This window comes from Festucalex cinctus, chromosome 8 (assembly GCF_051991245.1).
Source record: "Festucalex cinctus isolate MCC-2025b chromosome 8, RoL_Fcin_1.0, whole genome shotgun sequence".
NCBI lineage: Eukaryota > Metazoa > Chordata > Actinopteri > Syngnathiformes > Syngnathidae > Festucalex > Festucalex cinctus.
In genome coordinates this window covers 18,523,085-18,540,599 of record NC_135418.1, presented here as the reverse complement: position 1 = coordinate 18,540,599, position 17,515 = coordinate 18,523,085, and the positions used below count along the sequence as shown (strand labels likewise).

Below are 17,515 nucleotides of genomic sequence, written 5' to 3'. Positions count from 1 at the left end.
ATAATTGAAATGTGTTTGTATCTCATTTCACAGTTGAGTTGCCTTATCTGAAGTGCCCCTTGCACACAGTGTTGAAATTGACCCCGTTGGCGTACGGTAAGTCGTCTTCCTCCTCATTATGCAGAAAACGGAACATGATGATGAGTGTTTGTTTCCTCAGGATGCAAAGTGGAGTCTATCTATTTAGGCGTGGATGCCGTCAACACACACCGAGAGCGACCGGAGGTATGTAAGCGAACGGCCACAACCAATCAGGAGTGAACCCCCTCCTCTCACCACTATTTTTGTACCCAGACTCATCTCAACCAGGAGAACTCTTCGCTGTCCACACGCACGCCTCCGTCCTTTCCTGTCATGCCTTGATAGATGCTTTACAAACATCTACCTCCAGTGTCTGTCTTCCACTTAATGTGTCCTATGAAGCCAACACACAAGGAACCTCATAAATAATGCACATGACCTCATCAATCATGTTAAATGTTCTCATTGTGAATGTAGCCTGACGACGTTTCTCCATGATGATCAGTGTTAATGCCATTTCCATTTTTTGTATTGTCTTGTAAATTTGCGACATAATAAATACTTTCCCATCTGTTTTATTTCCCTGTTGCTGTCAAAAACTGTGGCTCTGGCAGAATGTGAGCATGCAGCGTAGCACAGAAGCCGCTCTGAAAACCGTGCCGGCGCACTTCTGACGCCCTCGATCGCGCTTCCTGTCTGACCTGTCCGAGGACGCTCGCAGTCGACGACATGAAGACGTTCGACGCGAGCATCTCGTTTTCTACTCCGACTCCATGGGGGGGAACTTTCCAAATGGACGGCTTGTGCGTTTTTGTCACACTGTAATATAAAAAACATCCAGTCATGGATTCAGTGATTTGAACATGACAAACATGTACAATATTTCTGCAAATAGTGGACAGGACGTTATTTAGAAAGATTTATGTCAAGTGCCAAAAAAAAAAAAGACAAATATGGAGTCGCTTAAAAAAAGCACTATATAAATAGCAGTGATGCACGCAAAAGTCATTTTGAACCGGACTTTAGGCAGCGATTCTTTTGTGTGCCACTAGAGGGAGCATGCACACCACTGGTGGAAGGGACGGCCACTATTTGAGGAAATATTTCATAAGCTGTGTAAATTATGAACGTTCACAGAAGTGGTCGTCAACTGGTGCTTTTTCGGCTCTCTGTAACTTCTTTTCAATAGCCTTTCGACCAAGTGGGTTATTTTATGAAATGTTCCAAATGCAGACATGTCATTGATACGTCTGGAAACAAAAAATCAGGTAACAATTTAGTGGCTTTTTAAAAAAAAAAAAAAAATCTTTTGGACTGACCATGGGGAAAAATCTTTTGGAGAGGCAAGTGCACTCAATGTTTCAAATCAATGTTAATCAACTGTCACTTGCTCCAACTTTCATACTCCAAATACTTGTTTTCACAGTTTTCAGATTTGTGCCTGTAAACATGTTTGTCAAATGATTATAAAGGTAATCTATGTCTGTTTTATTGTATTCTGTATTGGTTTATGTACACAACTGTTGTGAAAAAGTATACTTTTCCTTGCTGCTCTTTTCTATTGTAAAAATGTCAATAAAGTTTCTCTGCTTGGTAGCCATTGTCTTTCTATTGTGGCTTAACGGGTCATCAATAAGCTGGAACGTCACACGAATGCAAATTTGAGATTTTTCAGTGAATCTTCTTACCAGCAAGTATATTTATTTTTGGATGATTTCAATAGGTTGAACTCTGTAATAAAACATAACGCGCACCAATTGATTGCCTCATGGTCATGACAAAAAGCATAGCACAATAAAATATATATTAAAAAAACACTTTCAATCATCAGGGAAAACAAATCCAGCCTGTGCTCGTCCACATAGATTTGAAGAAGCACAGTAAGTACATTTTGTACATTATTTATATTTGTCATCTTGACTGATGTCTTTCTTCTCACACCAACACCCATGGGGAATGTTTTTTTTCCCGTATCAGAACTGCAAAACAAAAAGATTCTTGTTAGATTTGCCATTCCCCCCCCCATCATTGTAACAAATGAAGCGTTGACATCTGACATTTTTGAGGAACTCCTCCGCGACGATGCGAGCTCTGGCGTTGACGGACAGTTTCATCTCGCTGATCTCCTTGTCGATCTCCTCCATGAAGTGAATGACGAAGTCCACCAGCTTGTGCTTATACATCTGCTCCGTGTGGAAGTTGGTGATCAGGAAGCTGATGTCGTAGCCCTGAACACACAAACAACACAGCATTCTGATTGGTATTGTGTTTGTAGTATCTGAATTAAGCAGCAAAATCCACCAATTTTTATCCATTTTGCTACTTGCTATCACCTGAAACTGACATCAACAGTAGATCAAGCCACGACCAATCACGGCTCACCTTTTTTCTTAAAGTGAGCTGTGATTGGTTGTTGCCTGTTGCTCACCTCCACAGGTTTTCTCCTGAGGATGAAGAAGTTCTCCGCCCTCATCATCATGAAGCGCATGAATTTGTGGCACAGGATCTTCTCGATCTCGTCAGCCTGGCGGATACGACGTGCCATCGTGTTATTGTGCGGGATGAGAGATGGTTGCCACCGACGACGACGGCCTCACCTGCTTGACGGCGATGCTGACTCTGACCGAGTTGATGGAGCCCTCGATGAGGACTTTCTCCTTGTCGTTGCGGCTGATGACGACCGGTTGGAGGAGAAGCTCTTTGCTACTCCTGCACGTGGACGCGAAACGGACAGAGAATGCAGTTATTCGCGGCACTTCCTCGGAAGATAACAAAAGCGACACTCACCGGACTTCCACCTCGGGCTTGTTGTGTCGCTCCACCACCTGAGAAGAGAAATTCTCCAGGCACAGGGCGGCCTGCAGGGTGGCTCGCACCGCGTTCAGGTAGGGCCGCAAGGTGGCCGTCTGAGGAACACACAGTTTAACGCAAAATGCTTCTATTTCAAATCCTTGCTCCTCACTGAAATAAATAGAAATGGCATCAATCCATGCTTTCACAACGAAAAATAGCACTACAGTATTGCATTTAATTATTGATTAGGACATACAAACTTGTATTACGTAGAATCAGTTTGTAGTAAATTAATTTCTAATTACTGATTCATTCATTTTTTATGTTCGTAAGTCACGATGGAGGCTGCTCAACTGACAGCAACAGCAGCTGTTAACCTTAGCTTGTTAGCATTTCACTTGACTGCCACAGTCCTTATTTTCCTTTATAGTTGTTCCAAGAGTCATCGTTTAGGACAATGGTCGACTCTGTTCGGATTAAATGTTAAATTAATACGCACATTCCACGACAGAACCGACTAGCTACAATTAGCCTGTTAGCTAACTAGCTACGTAGCATGTTTGAAGGAAAGCAGTAGCTACATTTTGCCCAGCGCGTTGACGATAATGGCGCATTTGTCGAAGCTAGGCGACACGTTTACTGCACGGAGAGAAAAGCAAAAAAAAAAAAAAAAAAAGGCACCGAGGAACAAACGTCTGCAGCTCACCATTTTGATGTGTCAGGAAAAGCAGCTACAAAGCGGAAGTAGCCGCTCTTTGATCAAGCAACCGGAAGTCAAAGTCACCGAGGCGAGGAACAGGAAACTGACTTGAGGGGCGTGGTGACGAGACTTACGAACATTCCGATGTACGACGGACTTTGCTTAGCGATGGAAGAATACGTCGCCCGTTCTTCCTGTTTTTCATGTATGACAAATAGGGTTGTTGTTTTTTAATGCATTGTACGTTGTGTATTTAATGTCAATATGACTTTACAATTGCGTTTTAAGTTGATTAGAATACGTCGTAAAAGGAAGACTTAATGGTTTTCAGCACTGTACTGTTTTTTGTTGTTGTTTTTTTTAATCCTGTAGTGGTCATTGGCTAATTGTCTTAATGATTATGAACTAGTCATAATCATAGAGAGAGCTTTATACATACACACATACTTAAATACATATTATACATTCACTGTACATATACATATGAGAAGTACTTACCCCAGGTGACTCTTTTAAAGACCAATAGAGTATCAGTGCAGCTATATTCAAGAGGTTTATTCGACGTTCAAATTTCCATTGACACCGTTATTGGCATTGCAGTGATTTTGTTTCTACAAGGAAAAAGAATAATACCATGACAGATGATGGATATTTTGTTGACATGGACGTTTCCATCCATCCATCAGCCTGACTTGTCTACACACCGTAACACAGAATCCATTAAAAATATGAAGTACTTGGCTGACCTGAGCTACAAGCAGATTTTAGTGAGAAGAGACGTGGGTGACATATTTAGGCATTTGGTAGCATTGAAAGATGAACACAAAAAAACAGTAAAAGGAGTAGTTCAATGAGTGTATTATTTGCAGAAGTGAGAAGCAATTAAAAGTCTATACTGGAGGGGGCCATACAATCAACGTGTTCAATTGGGGAATTCTAACAGGGAAAAGTGACAAGAAATATATATTAACCTCAAAGGAAAGGCATATTTAATGGCAGACGTTGCCGAAAATCAGTCATCCCTCTACATTTAGAACACATAAAGTCAAAGAAAGTGCAAAACAAAACAAAAGGCGTTTCAGATTGGCTTGAGATGTAACATCTGCCAATTCAAATATATATATATATGTAATTTATATATATGTATACATATAGTTCAAGATGATTACTTTTAACAGGCAATGTAAAGAGAAGAGAAAGAGCTTCTTGGGATGCTGAGCTAAGCCAACATCACACACGAGTAAGCATCAACCAGTCCAGTTATGTTCCCAGTCGGTCTCAACATTTGGTGCCGTCGTCCGGTCCAACAAGTTGATGGTTCACTACGGAGTGCCAGTGGGGGGGCGCTGTTCTCCTCTTGTGTGTTCTTCGGACACCAAGTTTATCACAATTCGTTGGAATTGAAGAGAGAGAGAGGGGGGGGGGGGGGGGCGGTACATCCGTGAGTGGCTTCTTATTGCGTGAGGAGGATGAAATGAAGGAGGAAGACTTGCAGGGAAGGGCATTTCCCTGGGAGCGAGGTGCAGGTGAGGTGACCGATCCGCCGAAAAATGAGAGGAGATGTTGCTGGCAGTCCCTCAGCAGCAGCCGCCGCCCCCTGGTGGCTTTGTTCTGTCATTACGATCCAGTTTGATGGGTTCCGGGAAGTCGTTATACGGCTCCACCTCGGTCTCCTGTACAACACAAACACGGTCAAAACATTACAAAACAAAACAAAACTTTATTTAGAATGTGCTTTTCAAACAGGAATTGCAACTTAAAGTGCTACACGGATTAAAATTGCAATCACTACTTTCACTAGACTTCTGCCATCTCTGGTCTGGTCAAAATAAAACCACACCTGAGGGCGTCACAAATAACGCATGTCGCTGCCACTCACCTGTTTGAGGGCGTTGCGTGCGATAGTCTGGAAAGCCTGCTCGACGTTGATGGCTTCTTTGGCACTGGTCTCAAAGTAGGGAATGTTGTTCTTACTCTGGCACCACGCCTGAGCCCTTTTGGTGGTTACCTGTGAGTTGACGTGAAGAAAAGGGCTGTGTGAAAACAATGGCTAATCAGCACTGAATGTCAAATGTTAACCATTTTTCCCTCCCCTTCGTCCTCGTGTAATCACACATCCTTCCATTTTCTAAATTGTTTATCCTCTCAAGGGGTTAAGGGGGAACTTTAACCTATCGTAGTTGACGAGACTGGTCGTCAGCCAATCACAATCAGCCAGGGCGCATCGCAACAGACGACTGCACTCAAGTCACACTGCATCTGCATGAGAACAGAACTAGTCAAAATACGCTCAGCTGGCGTGAGAACCACTACTGCTAAACTTGTGAGGCAGCAGTTTTGCCACGCTGAGGACACTTTGTTTACGTTCTTCTGGTGACACCCAAGTTCAATATTTACAATTAAGTTGGATTTCAAGGTTGTCATCGGGACGTGATGTTTCAACAACTAACCTAAACAGAATGAAGAGTTTTGCATTCAGCAGGTCTTCCTTTCCTCAACCGCTTTGTAAACGCAACCGCACTTGCACTGATTGCTGAAGTCATGCAGCCATCGGGTTGTTAAGGAGTGGAAAATTTCCCCCAAATTTCTAGTAAATTTCCATCGTAAATTAAGCTGGGGAATAGGCGTTAACTAATGATTAGCTTCACAGTTTAGTGGTTTAAAAAGTCGCAGTTTCAATAACTACGAATACTACCAATAATCACCTTTTTTCATTTTTGAGGGGACTTCTAAGCAGGGCACATATGATTGGCTGCTTGCAGAGTTGAGTAAAAAAAACTTCCAGTGGACTCTTCCCCCCCTTCTGAGGCAGAGAGGGAGGAATGAGGACACTAAAAACGCGGATGCCTTTTTTGGTCTGTTGTTTAATGCATATTGTGCTTTAAAAAAAAAAAAAAAAAAAAAGTGCCTGTGTGTACTAGTTAGCCCTTAGGACAACATGATTAGACCACGGGTCTTTTCTAAATATTGTAACTTACTAAGAAGAATTAAAACAGAAGAATGTTCACATATTTATATATTATTTTTAAATGGTATACATTTTAATCGTATCAAAAATTCTATACTTTGTTTTAAAATGGAATAAATTGTGTTCAGTGGGAATAAAAGTACCGTTTTATTTAACCAAATATATATATATATATATATATATATATATATATATATATATATATATATATATATATATATATATATACACACACACATACATATATATATACATATATATATATATATATATATAAATATATACACACACATACATATATATATATATATATATATATATATTTTTTTTTTTTAAAAAGGTAATTTTTCCGGTAATTTTAATATCATGAAAAAGTTTTTTTTTTTCTTTGGCTCATGGTTATCGTACCGTCAAAACATAATATTGGCTAACGCCTACTGGGGAATTCAGTAAATGATAAGCCTACATATAAATGTTTTTATTTTGCCATTAGTGGAAATGCATGCAAAACAATAGCAAAATAAAAATCCTGGTTTATTCCAATAAATTCAAATTTATTCCACCGGAAAGTTTTAAATTTTGAAAATGAGTGCATTTGAATATGTGCTGTGTAGTCTGGCCAACAAAGAGGTGGGCGACATCATCCTTAATGCCCACCTGTCGGTTCTCCAAGTCGATCTTGTTTCCGAGCACAACAAAGGGGAAGTTCTCGGGGTCTCGGGGGCTGGCCTGGATCAGAAACTCATCCCTCCAGCTGTCCAGGGTTTTGAAGGTGTTGGGTGCCGTCACGTCAAACACCAGCACGCAACAATCCGCTCCGCGGTAGAATGCCACGCCCAACGACTGGAACCTCTCTTGGCCCGCAGTGTCCCAAATCTGAGGAGTGAAAAATTGTTACTTGTCAGGATCGTATTACAGTGTTGATAGGAATGAAATCGGATGTCACTCTTGTATGTGTAAGCATTGACGAACCTGCATGGTAACAAGTCGGTCATCCACCATCACCTCCTTGGTCAGAAAGTCTGCGCCGATTGTAGCTTTATACTGGTTACTGAACTTTTTGTTCACATACTGGTTCATGAGGGACGTCTTTCCAACGCTGGTGGGACACGACAGACAGACAGCAGGAAAGCTCGTGATGCTCAATTGTTGTCAAGATGTGCCATCATGATAGACATCAAAAAACACTGAATGACGTCGTTAAAGGTAAAGGTGATTCAGCTTTGGGTACACATTTTATTTAGGTTGGCGTTCAAATTTTCCCCCACTCATTTGTCGCCATCTCTGTCTGGGGGCAGCCATTTTGACAGTAAGTGACAAAATGGCCTCCCCTCGAGGTGTATTTTTCTACATAACTCATTCCACAAACATAAAATTACTCAGAATCCCGTGTTTAGACTAGCGGGGCTGAATAGAAAGTATTATTGTAAAGAAACTTTCTGGGTTGACTTTAAGTAAATAATCAGATATAAATGGAATTTGTATTAATCCTTGAAATCTTAAAATCATATGTCAGTATTGTCATAAGGACCCCTGTAGTTACTATAAATCTGTAAAGAATGTGACGCGACAACTAAAACAAGAAAATAAAAGTACAACTCACCCAGAATCTCCAAGGATAATGACTTTCAAGAGAACTTTCTTTCTGGAGGTCATTCTTCAAAAGCTATATTTAAAAAAACAGAAAGAAGGTTTGCCATGCTCTCGCTGAAGAAAAATCATGCTTACCGTTTGTAAACGTAAATGTGCAAATGGACAAACCACGAGGAACAGATCACTCATCTACAAGTAAGTCACACTTTACTATAACTACTACTTCATGTCACAGCGCTGTGTTGGAGTAAACAACAATGCAGAAAGATTTGTTGGAGTATTTTTTTATTTAAGTGTTCATGCTGCCAAACTGTCGTTAAATCTCAGTAGTGAGTAATCTTGAGATACTTGTGTAAGAAATTGCAGTTATGCATTAGGCAAGCTGTGCTTTTACTTCTTTTTTTTCCTTTTTTAAATACGTACAGAACAGAGTAAACCGTTCATTTAGAGACTGATAAACACTGGAGTGAAATATCTTTAATCTCTCATTTACATTCCAGCATTCACCTCACATTCCTTACCAGCAGTTAATCTTTAGTCCAATACAAGAATATTGACTTTGCTTTTTGTAGAGGAAACCAGTAAGCAGTTCAAATATCTGAATAAAGATTTTAGTGGATGGTAACAAACAATACTGTCTATGTTAGTATCCTTATAAGGAAATATATCGCTGCACAAATATGATATGCGGATTGAACTCTGGCTTTCATACATGCACCTTGCCATATTCAACCGCCAGCTATCAGCAAGTTTTGAGAGACTTCAGCAGAGTGTTGAAAAGCAGAGGTTGGCTGATGTTTTTTTTTCTTCTTTAGTCCTTGTACTTTAGTGCAAAAGCTAGCCAAGCACCAGTGTTGATGAGCAGCTGGGAAAGTAGGGACTGTGTGACGTGGATGCGATGCTTGGAACAGGCTCGGAGCTGATTGGTTAGTGTACAAGTAGAATGAATTAATTTTTATAATGCATTAATGTAGACTTCCTTCAGCAATCTTCCCTTCTCACTTCCCTACATGTCACAGAAACTCATGTACAGCTTTATGAGAAGCAGTAGCTGACTCCAGTTGATACTTTTAAGAAAACTGAGGTGACAAACCGTTGATGAATGTTAGACAGTCATGCTGATAACTGGGTTAAATATTTCAATGAGCACAAAAGCGATAATTGTGTATTTTCTGCCAGCATGTGATCGTCCAGCCCACATAATCATGCTACTGCAATGAAAAACAGCTTCTGTCCAAACACTATATCAGAAAAATATCGACTCAAAGTCAACACTACGCATGAGCTTTCTTGTACTGCAAATCGAGCCCATCTACTAAAATGTTTCTGTGCATCCAAAAACATGATCGTTGCCAGGTGTTGTCTTTCAGATGGGTACATTATTGTGCAACTTCACGTCATCTAGTACAGCGAGCAGCGTGTGTCGACGTGAACTCTTGTGAGTCACAGCGAGCCCAGTATAAATCTGACATGCACAAAAAAAAAAAAAAAAAAAAAAATAGTCTTCCTGGCGACAGAATCACGCACGTTTTGATATTTGGATTGAAAACGTGTTGAAACATATCCGAATAAATGCGCCGCTCAGCATTTATGCACTGACGTGACTCCCATTTTCTCATGTCCGAATACCCCCCACATTCTATGTAAAATCTTGAAGAATATTCGACTTGGACCTGCCGTCTTTCTTGATGAAGTGAGGCCCACAGGAGGCCTTGTTTTTGACAAACAGCTCCCCATTTGATTTAGTCCCAGCACAGTAATCACACTTTCCCTTCATTCCAAATTTCACAATCGTAAAAATGACCACACTTACTTTTTGTTTACAGCACAGGATGTCGTATTCTTGCCGGCTGGGATGTGCTGGCTAACCAGCTAGCTATTGTCGATCGCTGACAGCTATCAAGTCGCTACGTTAGCTAGCTCGCCGGCACCGGAATCTTTGCCTAACTCGATGTCGCTGTTGTGACACAGTTACCTATTTTTAGCAACTAAAAACAAAATGTATCATAAACTGAAACAGTACCTAAGTGTCACTTGGCAAATTTGGCACTTTATCAGAAGGCTAGCCCACCAGCGAGCTAAGTATGTGCGCCCTCACTCCCCTCTTGGATCTTCGCTTCCCCTTTCACTTCCTTGTCCGAAACCCCGCCCACATCTACGTCACTGCTGGTGACGTCTGACCCCGCAACCTGTTGCCATTTTAATGCCCGCCATTGGTGCTCCAGGTGGAGGAGTGGAACAGTCACTTGCCTTCGGTGCCGGTTGGTGTGGGTTCACCTCTCCGCCTGGAAGACCATGTGTGGCCTATGAGATGTAGGCTTGTGTGAATGAATGATTAAAAAAAACACAGCAACAAAGAAATTAATGCGTTCCATTGTTAATTGCTATTCATGCATAAATACACTGCTAAAAAAAAGTTAAAGGACAAGGTGTTTCCTTAATTGTTTTGATTTTTTTTAAGCAGTACATACATAGCATATACACTAAGGGAACACTTTGTTCCTTTAATTTTTTTAGAAGTATATTTTAAAATAACTCAGTGATATCTTTGTTTGGAATGTAATTACTGCAATATATTTTTAAATCTATTTTTCGTTTCCCCTTATTCTTAAATATCTATATAATTTACTGATATTTTATATGGTATATATATATATATATATATATATATATATATATATATATATATATATATATATATATATATATATATATATATATATATATTCAAGTTTAAAAATGTTTTACATTGTTTTTTTGTTTGTTTTTAATGTTAGAATTACTGTCTAACATAGTTTGCACTGATTGAATGAAAAACAAATAGAAATGTCATCCCCCACCACTCGGTGGCAGTGTCCCCTTGCTTAAGATTCCAACGATGCCGACTAGGTAATTTTCATAACAAACATTTTTAGTCTTTTGAGGGACTTTCATGAAAATGAAACTGATGGTGTTCGACCATGTTTAACATAAAAGACTACTGCAGAGTTCTAAGTCCAGAGTTGGCCCATCTATGACAAGCTACACTTGAACATGTACATAACGGTTCCTGAAATATTCAGAGGGAAATAAGGGGTCTCTTGCAGATGTGTTAATGACTACGAGTATTTTTTGTTGATGTGTATAATAAATCTTCACCATTTTTTTTCTCCAACTGAATGTCACTTGTCCGTTGATTGTGCATCTTGTTAGCTAAGCAAGCAGAACACTTTCTGACTGGCTCTACTGGGATGTTTTTTTGAGAAATTCCTGCCTTCCCTCACCTATTCAAGACCACGTATTTATGACCTCCTCAACCTCCAAACTCCATTTGTAAACACACTGCGCCACAAAAGAAGGTGAGTGAGAAGATGTCACAAAAGACTAGGCTAATAGAGGGACACATTCGTGACGCGTCTGCTGCATTTCTTCATCCCCAGTATTGATAGGCATGACTAAAAGACATGGTTCATGCCCTTTAGTGTGGGCGCGTTGAAAATAAACCACTTTCAACATGGGCCTGACAGATATGGACTACCGCAACTGTCTTGTGAAATTGGGTGAAAATGCAAAAGTCTATAAACCAGGAACACTTTGGGATGCTTGTGTGTGTGTGTGTGTGTGTGTGTGTGTGTGTGTGTGTGTGTGTGTGTGAATTGCTGTGAGCAGTTTAAAAGAGTGACAGAATTAGTGGGGTCTGTGTGGGTGTAAATGAGTGTGTGTGTGATGTGTGTGTGTGTCGGGGGGGGGGCATTAGTCCGTATGTAGGAATCTGAGCCAAAGCAGAGAGAAAGAAAGAAAGAGGATGACCAAGACTGACATGAACTGAGCAGCTGAAGAAGACAAAAAGAGAGGTGACAGAATCAATTGCAGCAAACAGGACACTAGGGGGACAACAGCAGAAAGATATAAAATCAAAGGATAATCCAGCAAAACACTAGATGAAGAGCCAATTCCTGAAATGTGACAAGAGTAGACGTTTGAAGAGATCAAGAACAGGACAGACATCTCCAAGTTGGTCAAACATCACCGCCGGCCTCCAGGAGCAACGTCTGCGTTGACTCATATGACTCCTCTTGGTTCATTGGGCATGCTTGCTCTGTTGTCATTGTGTGCGGGAGCGTTGCTCGCCTGTCAGGCATCGTCAGCCTGCACGCAGCCTCCCTGCAGGGACAATCTGGTGGCAGCACCCCTCCCGTCTGTTATTGGAAAGGGAACCGGCGCGTGTGAGGGTCAACAGGCTTGCAGGAAGGGAGTCTCACGTCCGGCCATCTCGGATGCCCCTTGGAAGGTGGAGCACAGGCCGGACTTCACACAGGTTCAGCCACAGGTGAGTGACAGCTTCACTTTTTTTTTTTTTAAAGTCTTACATTGTCAAGGAGTTCTTGGATGCTGAGTCATAGACCAGGCAGGTCTTGTCTCATGGGACAGAAAGCCCACGAAATTCATAAGAGTGGTTGAAGGATAAAATTTGTTGTACATCAGAAAAGTCCTCATTGTTTGTTTTGTGTTGAGCTCGAGCGACAAGTGGATGAGGGACAGCGCGGTTGATTTAAGTGTAAGAGACGAGATTGAGAGTGACACAAAACACTCACACTAGGTTTTAAATGTCAGCACCACGGTTGTTATAGATTTGGAATTTTTTTAGTTAGTTTTTACTTCGTTTTTATTCTTTTTTTTTATCGTGTTTTAATTAGTTTTCAGGTAGGTTCAGTTAGTTTTTATTATTTTAGTTATTTAAATATATATATATATATATATATATATATATATATATATATATATATATATATATATATATATATATATATATATATATATATATATATATATAGTTGTTTTTTTTAAATGTGTATTACTTCTGCGCAATATATAGTAAACACCATGGTAAAAAGAAAAAAGCAACGGATTTCTTACAGAGCGTTGCATTTCGGGAGCCAAAAGTCAAGCACGCAAAATTGTCGACTCGGAGCGACGTCATCTGTAAGTGCTTTTCTATTGGCTGCAGCTAGATGGCGTCACTTTTGTGTGACACACTCTCAAACGTCCTTATTCCAGTTAATATCAAAATAAATATACTTAAAATCACATTTAAAATCATCCCCAATCATAATTAAATTAATTACCAAAAACATAATAAAACGAAGGACATTTTCACAATAATTGTATAGTTAGTTTAGTTAGTTTTTTTTTTGTTTTTTGTTTTTTAAAGCATTTGTATTTTATTTCGTCAACGAAATAGTTTTTTCAATTTTTGTTTTTATTATTATTTTCATTCGTTTCCATTAACTAAAATAACCTCACATGTTGCCTGCATAATCATAACAAATGGTATCCAGTAGGCTACACTTTTTCCGTAAAGAGAATATATGGCCACTGTCTTTGCAGGACGGAGGTGTGAAGGAGCGTCTGGTTCAGCTGCAGCGCTGCATGCTGTCTCACCGGGAAACGGGAGGAGCTCGGATTGGCCAGGACGGCAACTCACTGGGGGCCATCCTGGCGCTAATGGCAGCCGTGCTGACAGAGTGTGACCTCCACTGTCACAGCCAGGCCCTCGGGACCATGGCTAAACGACTGGGTTAGCATTGCGCACATATGAGCACCCCCACCCCCTTTACAACACATGCAAATAGAAAAACAAACACACATGCTAGTGAACTCACTCCCCCCCACAAAGTAAACAGAATCTCAGTGAGGCAATAGTAAGTGTCGGTCATAGGTGAGTGTATCAGAATTTAACCATAAGGTGAAGGACGGAAACGTCCACATGTGCACAGACACCGATTTTTACGGCTCCTGACACGAGTTCCATTTAAAAAGTGCTTCTATTTCTGTTCGTGACCCGCGTGATGATAACCTATATGTGTCTCTGTCATTGACAGAGGGTGCGACGGTGGGAAGAGAGAGGGTGAAAGACCTGCTTCTTTTCCTCAAGAGCATCACACATCATCCTCCTACAGGTGACACATTTAAAGCACCCATTATAAATGAGACTAAAATACAAATAACCGTATGAAGGAATCAGTCCATGTTATGATGATCGACTTAGTTTGTATTCAGCATATACGGTATCACTGCGAACGCCACATGACCTTCATCTCTGCCTCCTTGCCCTGCTTGCCTGCATTTGGGTCCGCCACTAAACCTCAATCTTGACACTTATGGTGTATGGACTATGATTAAACAGTGAAAAAAAACTTTAATGTAAACTCACCGTTATTAAAAAAAAATAATAATGGGCTTTTTATAAAGTTATAGCGTTATAGTCCTCATCATTGTTTTTCCTTTGTTAGGAATTTCATAAAGTTGTCAGCAACATCTGCTAGAAAAACAGACTAATTTGACCAAAAGGTCTTCTAGTACAAGGACAAAAAAAAAAAAAAAGTCACGTGACTATTGTTGAATGCAGTGATAGTTTGACAAATTCATGGAATGAAATTGAACTCTTGTCAGTCGCCCCTTTGGAAAGGTTGCATCCTCAGGACTGTGCAGAGATTTACAGACTGGGGATCAAAGAGAACGGCATCTACACCATTCAGCCTGACCCGCGCAGACCAGCACTGGAGGTATTTCACATTTAGCGCACCCCCGTTGCACCCTGCTTCTTTTAGAACCGCGCTTTGGAATATCAAAGTCTTTGTTTTGGCTCAGGCTAAATGTGACATGGTGACGACGGGAGGCGGGTGGACGGTGATCCAGAATCGGCAGGACGGCTCAGTGGACTTCAACAGGACATGGCGGGAATACCGGGAGGGCTTTGGCAATCCGCAAGGGGAACACTGGCTGGGCAACGCGGCACTGCATACGCTCACGTCCGCCGGCCATCACCAGCTTCGTATCGAGCTGGAGGACTGGCACCATCAGAGGCGCCACGCCACATACAACAACTTCAAAGTGGCCGCAGAGGCACAGAGGTGAAGCACAACAGACATAATAGTCGTTTATGAAATACATCCATCCATTTTCGTAACCTCAGCTACATGAAATGGGTAAAATATTGTTAACCTAATAGCAGATTTGGGAAACTTGAAACTGCAATTGGCTGCCAACCAGTTCAGGATGTACACACGCCTACTGCCCAAAGCCGGCTGGGATAGGCTCCAGCACCCTGTGACCCTTGTGAGGAGTAAGTGGTTTTAAAAAAAATGCATGGATGGATGGATGGATGGATGGGAAACTAGAAAAAAAAAATCATCAAAGAAAAACAGTTCAGTTGAATAAAGTCCAATATTTCCACCATAAAATTATATTAATTTTATTTTGTTCATTATGGACCATTTCACATGGCTGAATTACTAACAGTATGTAGATGTCAGATTTTTTTTGTGTGATTTTGTAACTTAAACTATATCTCAAATGTGACTGTTATTTTAACCAATCCGATTTCAAATTCACCTCACGAGGAAGGGCCACAATAATGCTGCGTTCGAGGAAGGTGGGAAGTCGGACTTTTCCGACTTCATGCTTTGAACTTGGACCCCGACTTCACTGGCCGGTTTTACTCTAAAAACAGTTGGGTGAAATTTAACCCAATTATGGATACAAAATGGACCAGCCCACACTATGGGTCATTTTGACCCAACTTTTGGGATTGTTTTATTCAAAATTACCCTTTTGTAATCGAAATAACAAACCAAAAAATAGAAAGTTGGGTCAAATTGACCCAAATAAAAGATCTCACCCAACTTTATGGATTTCTTTTTGCACCCAACAATCTGGATTGTTTTATAGAAAATGATCCAATTTTTTACCTTAAAGTGGCTCAAACTGACCCAATGTTGGGTCAAATTGACCCAAGTGAGGATCTGTTGGGTTATTTTGACCCAACTGTTTTTAAGAGTGTAAAATCTGACATCACTCGACAATGTCAAAACATAATTTACACAATTGTAAATATCATAACATTATACTGGTATATTCGGGAAAAAAGTAACTTTAGATACCCCAACGTGATTTCAGCTGACTGTATTAATCAGAACAACCTACAATTTATTGTAATCAGCCATCTTTGTTGTTTACATTTGCCTCAAATGCATTGAGGTCGGAACTGGGACAATCCGAGTGGGATAAATCCGACTTCCCACCTTTCTCGAATGCAGCATAATGCCAGCATTGTTCTTTCCTCTGATTGGTTGGCAGAGCAAAACTTGTTACGTGAAGTTTGACGAGTAAAACACGTCATAATCTGCAAACATTATTACAGTAAGTATATTTAATAATTAGCATTTCTAGTGAGCATGATGAACTTTATTTACAATGTTTATGTTTTTGCCACATTATTACATCAATATTGACGTTATGTGTTGAGTGCTATTAAAGTGCGCTTTCAATTGTGATAGAAGTGATACTAAATGGTGGCTCGAGTCGGGTGAGTCTCTACTGAAGGCCAAGTTACCAAATGCCACAACCATAAATAATAAAACTGTTAAAAGAATACCTCTGAATACTACACTGTTAATACTTAATTAATAATTATTAATAATAAGTAATTAAATTATTAAATAATAATAAAGCAAAAAATAATAATAAAAATAATAATAATTAAATAGTACAATTAAATTAAAATGAAATAATAAATAATTATTATTATTAATTCACAGACATGATCTTGAAATGACAATCTTTCCCGCCTCCTCCAGGTACCGCCTGACATCGCGCGAGTATTCCGGTGATGCCGGCAATGCATTGATCTACAGCAAACGTTACAACCACGACGGCAGATCTTTCAGCACCGCCGACCGAGATCACGACCGCTACGCTGCTGGAAACTGCGCTCACTACTACGGCGCAGGCTGGTGGTTTGACGCCTGCCTGGCCGCCAACCTGAACGGGCACTACTACCGGGGGCGCTACAGCGGTGTGACTAACGGTATCTACTGGGGGACATGGCACATCCTGACTGATGGGCGAACTGGCGAACGGTACTCCTTTAAGAGGGTAGAGATGAAGATTAGGCCGCAGAAATTTGCAGGTTCTTCGTAAAGATGGGAAAAAATTTTGTTACACCCTAAAGGAGACGCACGGTAGATTTAGAAATTGTATTGACAATCATTTGCGTGTTGCAATCACATTTTACTTCAGGTAAAAAAAAAAAAAAAATCTGTACTTTTCTATTTGACAACACTGTGACTACATGTCACCAAAATGAATGCAACTTGAAGACTATAAATAAATTCCAGAATGTGACATTAAACAGATCACTGTGGTACTTGAATTAGCTTCCAAATCTTTCAGCTTGTCATTCGTGCAGCACAGAGATGACAAGCATTCAACAACCTTGCTCATAGACCTCTGTGGTCTGCCTGCAACTCTGTTACATCTCAGCAATGACACCAAGACAGACACATTTGCTTTTTGCACTCACACTTTGCTGCACTCATCTACAATGAATGTAAAGTATCTACACAACCATGTTTAAAAAAAAAAAAAAAAGATAAATAATTTCAAAACTTTTTTCCCAC

The 17,515-nt window shown here is 40.3% G+C and overlaps 4 protein-coding genes across 6 annotated transcripts in view; 2 read left to right on the top strand and 2 right to left on the bottom strand.

Moving 5' to 3' along the window:
* Window positions 1-1,617, top strand: part of LOC144023632 (6-phosphofructo-2-kinase/fructose-2,6-bisphosphatase 4-like) — a 28,435-nt gene extending 26,818 nt beyond the window's left edge. For 2 of the 3 annotated variants that reach the window (XM_077529293.1, XM_077529291.1), the window contains 3 exons: window positions 34-96; window positions 161-225; window positions 295-1,617. In XM_077529293.1, coding sequence (XP_077385419.1) covers window positions 34-96; window positions 161-225; window positions 295-363 — 197 coding nt within the window. In that variant the 3' untranslated portion in view covers window positions 364-1,617. The remainder of the gene's footprint in view (window positions 1-33; window positions 97-160; window positions 226-294) is intronic. The other variant, XM_077529292.1, reaches the window with a different exon arrangement.
* An 83-nt stretch (window positions 1,618-1,700) lies between these two features.
* Window positions 1,701-3,510, bottom strand: arpc4 (actin related protein 2/3 complex, subunit 4). Its single transcript, XM_077529294.1, has 6 exons — window positions 3,396-3,510; window positions 2,809-2,927; window positions 2,619-2,730; window positions 2,450-2,545; window positions 2,079-2,249; window positions 1,701-2,000 (listed from the first exon to the last, which is right to left on the bottom strand). The coding sequence occupies exons 1-6, from the start codon at window positions 3,426-3,428 to the stop codon at window positions 1,995-1,997; spliced, it is 537 nt and encodes a 178-aa protein (XP_077385420.1). The 5' UTR covers window positions 3,429-3,510; the 3' UTR covers window positions 1,701-1,994.
* A 544-nt stretch (window positions 3,511-4,054) lies between these two features.
* On the bottom strand, window positions 4,055-10,197 carry LOC144024553 (ras-related protein rab7-like). Its single transcript, XM_077530937.1, has 6 exons — window positions 9,889-10,197; window positions 8,086-8,148; window positions 7,455-7,581; window positions 7,140-7,358; window positions 5,394-5,522; window positions 4,055-5,187 (listed from the first exon to the last, which is right to left on the bottom strand). Exons 2-6 carry the CDS (start codon window positions 8,136-8,138, stop codon window positions 5,092-5,094), a joined length of 624 nt encoding a protein of 207 aa, XP_077387063.1. The 5' UTR covers window positions 8,139-8,148; window positions 9,889-10,197; the 3' UTR covers window positions 4,055-5,091.
* Window positions 10,198-11,824: 1,627 nt separating this feature from the next.
* Window positions 11,825-17,216, top strand: LOC144024552 (fibrinogen-like protein 1). The gene is made up of 6 exons (XM_077530935.1): window positions 11,825-12,384; window positions 13,443-13,632; window positions 13,937-14,014; window positions 14,508-14,620; window positions 14,706-14,968; window positions 16,694-17,216. The coding sequence occupies exons 1-6, from the start codon at window positions 12,121-12,123 to the stop codon at window positions 17,034-17,036; spliced, it is 1,251 nt and encodes a 416-aa protein (XP_077387061.1). The 5' UTR covers window positions 11,825-12,120; the 3' UTR covers window positions 17,037-17,216.
* Window positions 17,217-17,515: the final 299 nt, after the last annotated feature.

Coding starts and splice junctions, on each gene's coding strand:
- LOC144024552 (XM_077530935.1), top strand. CDS start 12,121: ATGACTCCTCTTGGTTCATTGGGCATGCTTGCTCTGTTGTCATTGTGT. Junction 12,385..13,442: donor TCACACAGGTTCAGCCACAG/GTGAGTGACAGC, acceptor CTGTCTTTGCAG/GACGGAGGTGTGAAGGAGCG. Junction 14,015..14,507: donor CACACATCATCCTCCTACAG/GTGACACATTTA, acceptor AACTCTTGTCAG/TCGCCCCTTTGGAAAGGTTG.
- arpc4 (XM_077529294.1), bottom strand. CDS start 3,428: ATGCGCCATTATCGTCAACGCGCTGGGCAAAAT. Junction 2,731..2,808: donor AAGCCCGAGGTGGAAGTCCG/GTGAGTGTCGCT, acceptor GTCCACGTGCAG/GAGTAGCAAAGAGCTTCTCC. Junction 2,546..2,618: donor TCAGCATCGCCGTCAAGCAG/GTGAGGCCGTCG, acceptor CGTATCCGCCAG/GCTGACGAGATCGAGAAGAT.
- LOC144024553 (XM_077530937.1), bottom strand. CDS start 8,138: ATGACCTCCAGAAAGAAAGTTCTCTTGAAAGTCATTATCCTTGGAGAT. Junction 7,359..7,454: donor ACCGACTTGTTACCATGCAG/GTTCGTCAATGC, acceptor TTCACTCCTCAG/ATTTGGGACACTGCGGGCCA. Junction 5,188..5,393: donor CACGCAACGCCCTCAAACAG/GTGAGTGGCAGC, acceptor TGTGTTGTACAG/GAGACCGAGGTGGAGCCGTA.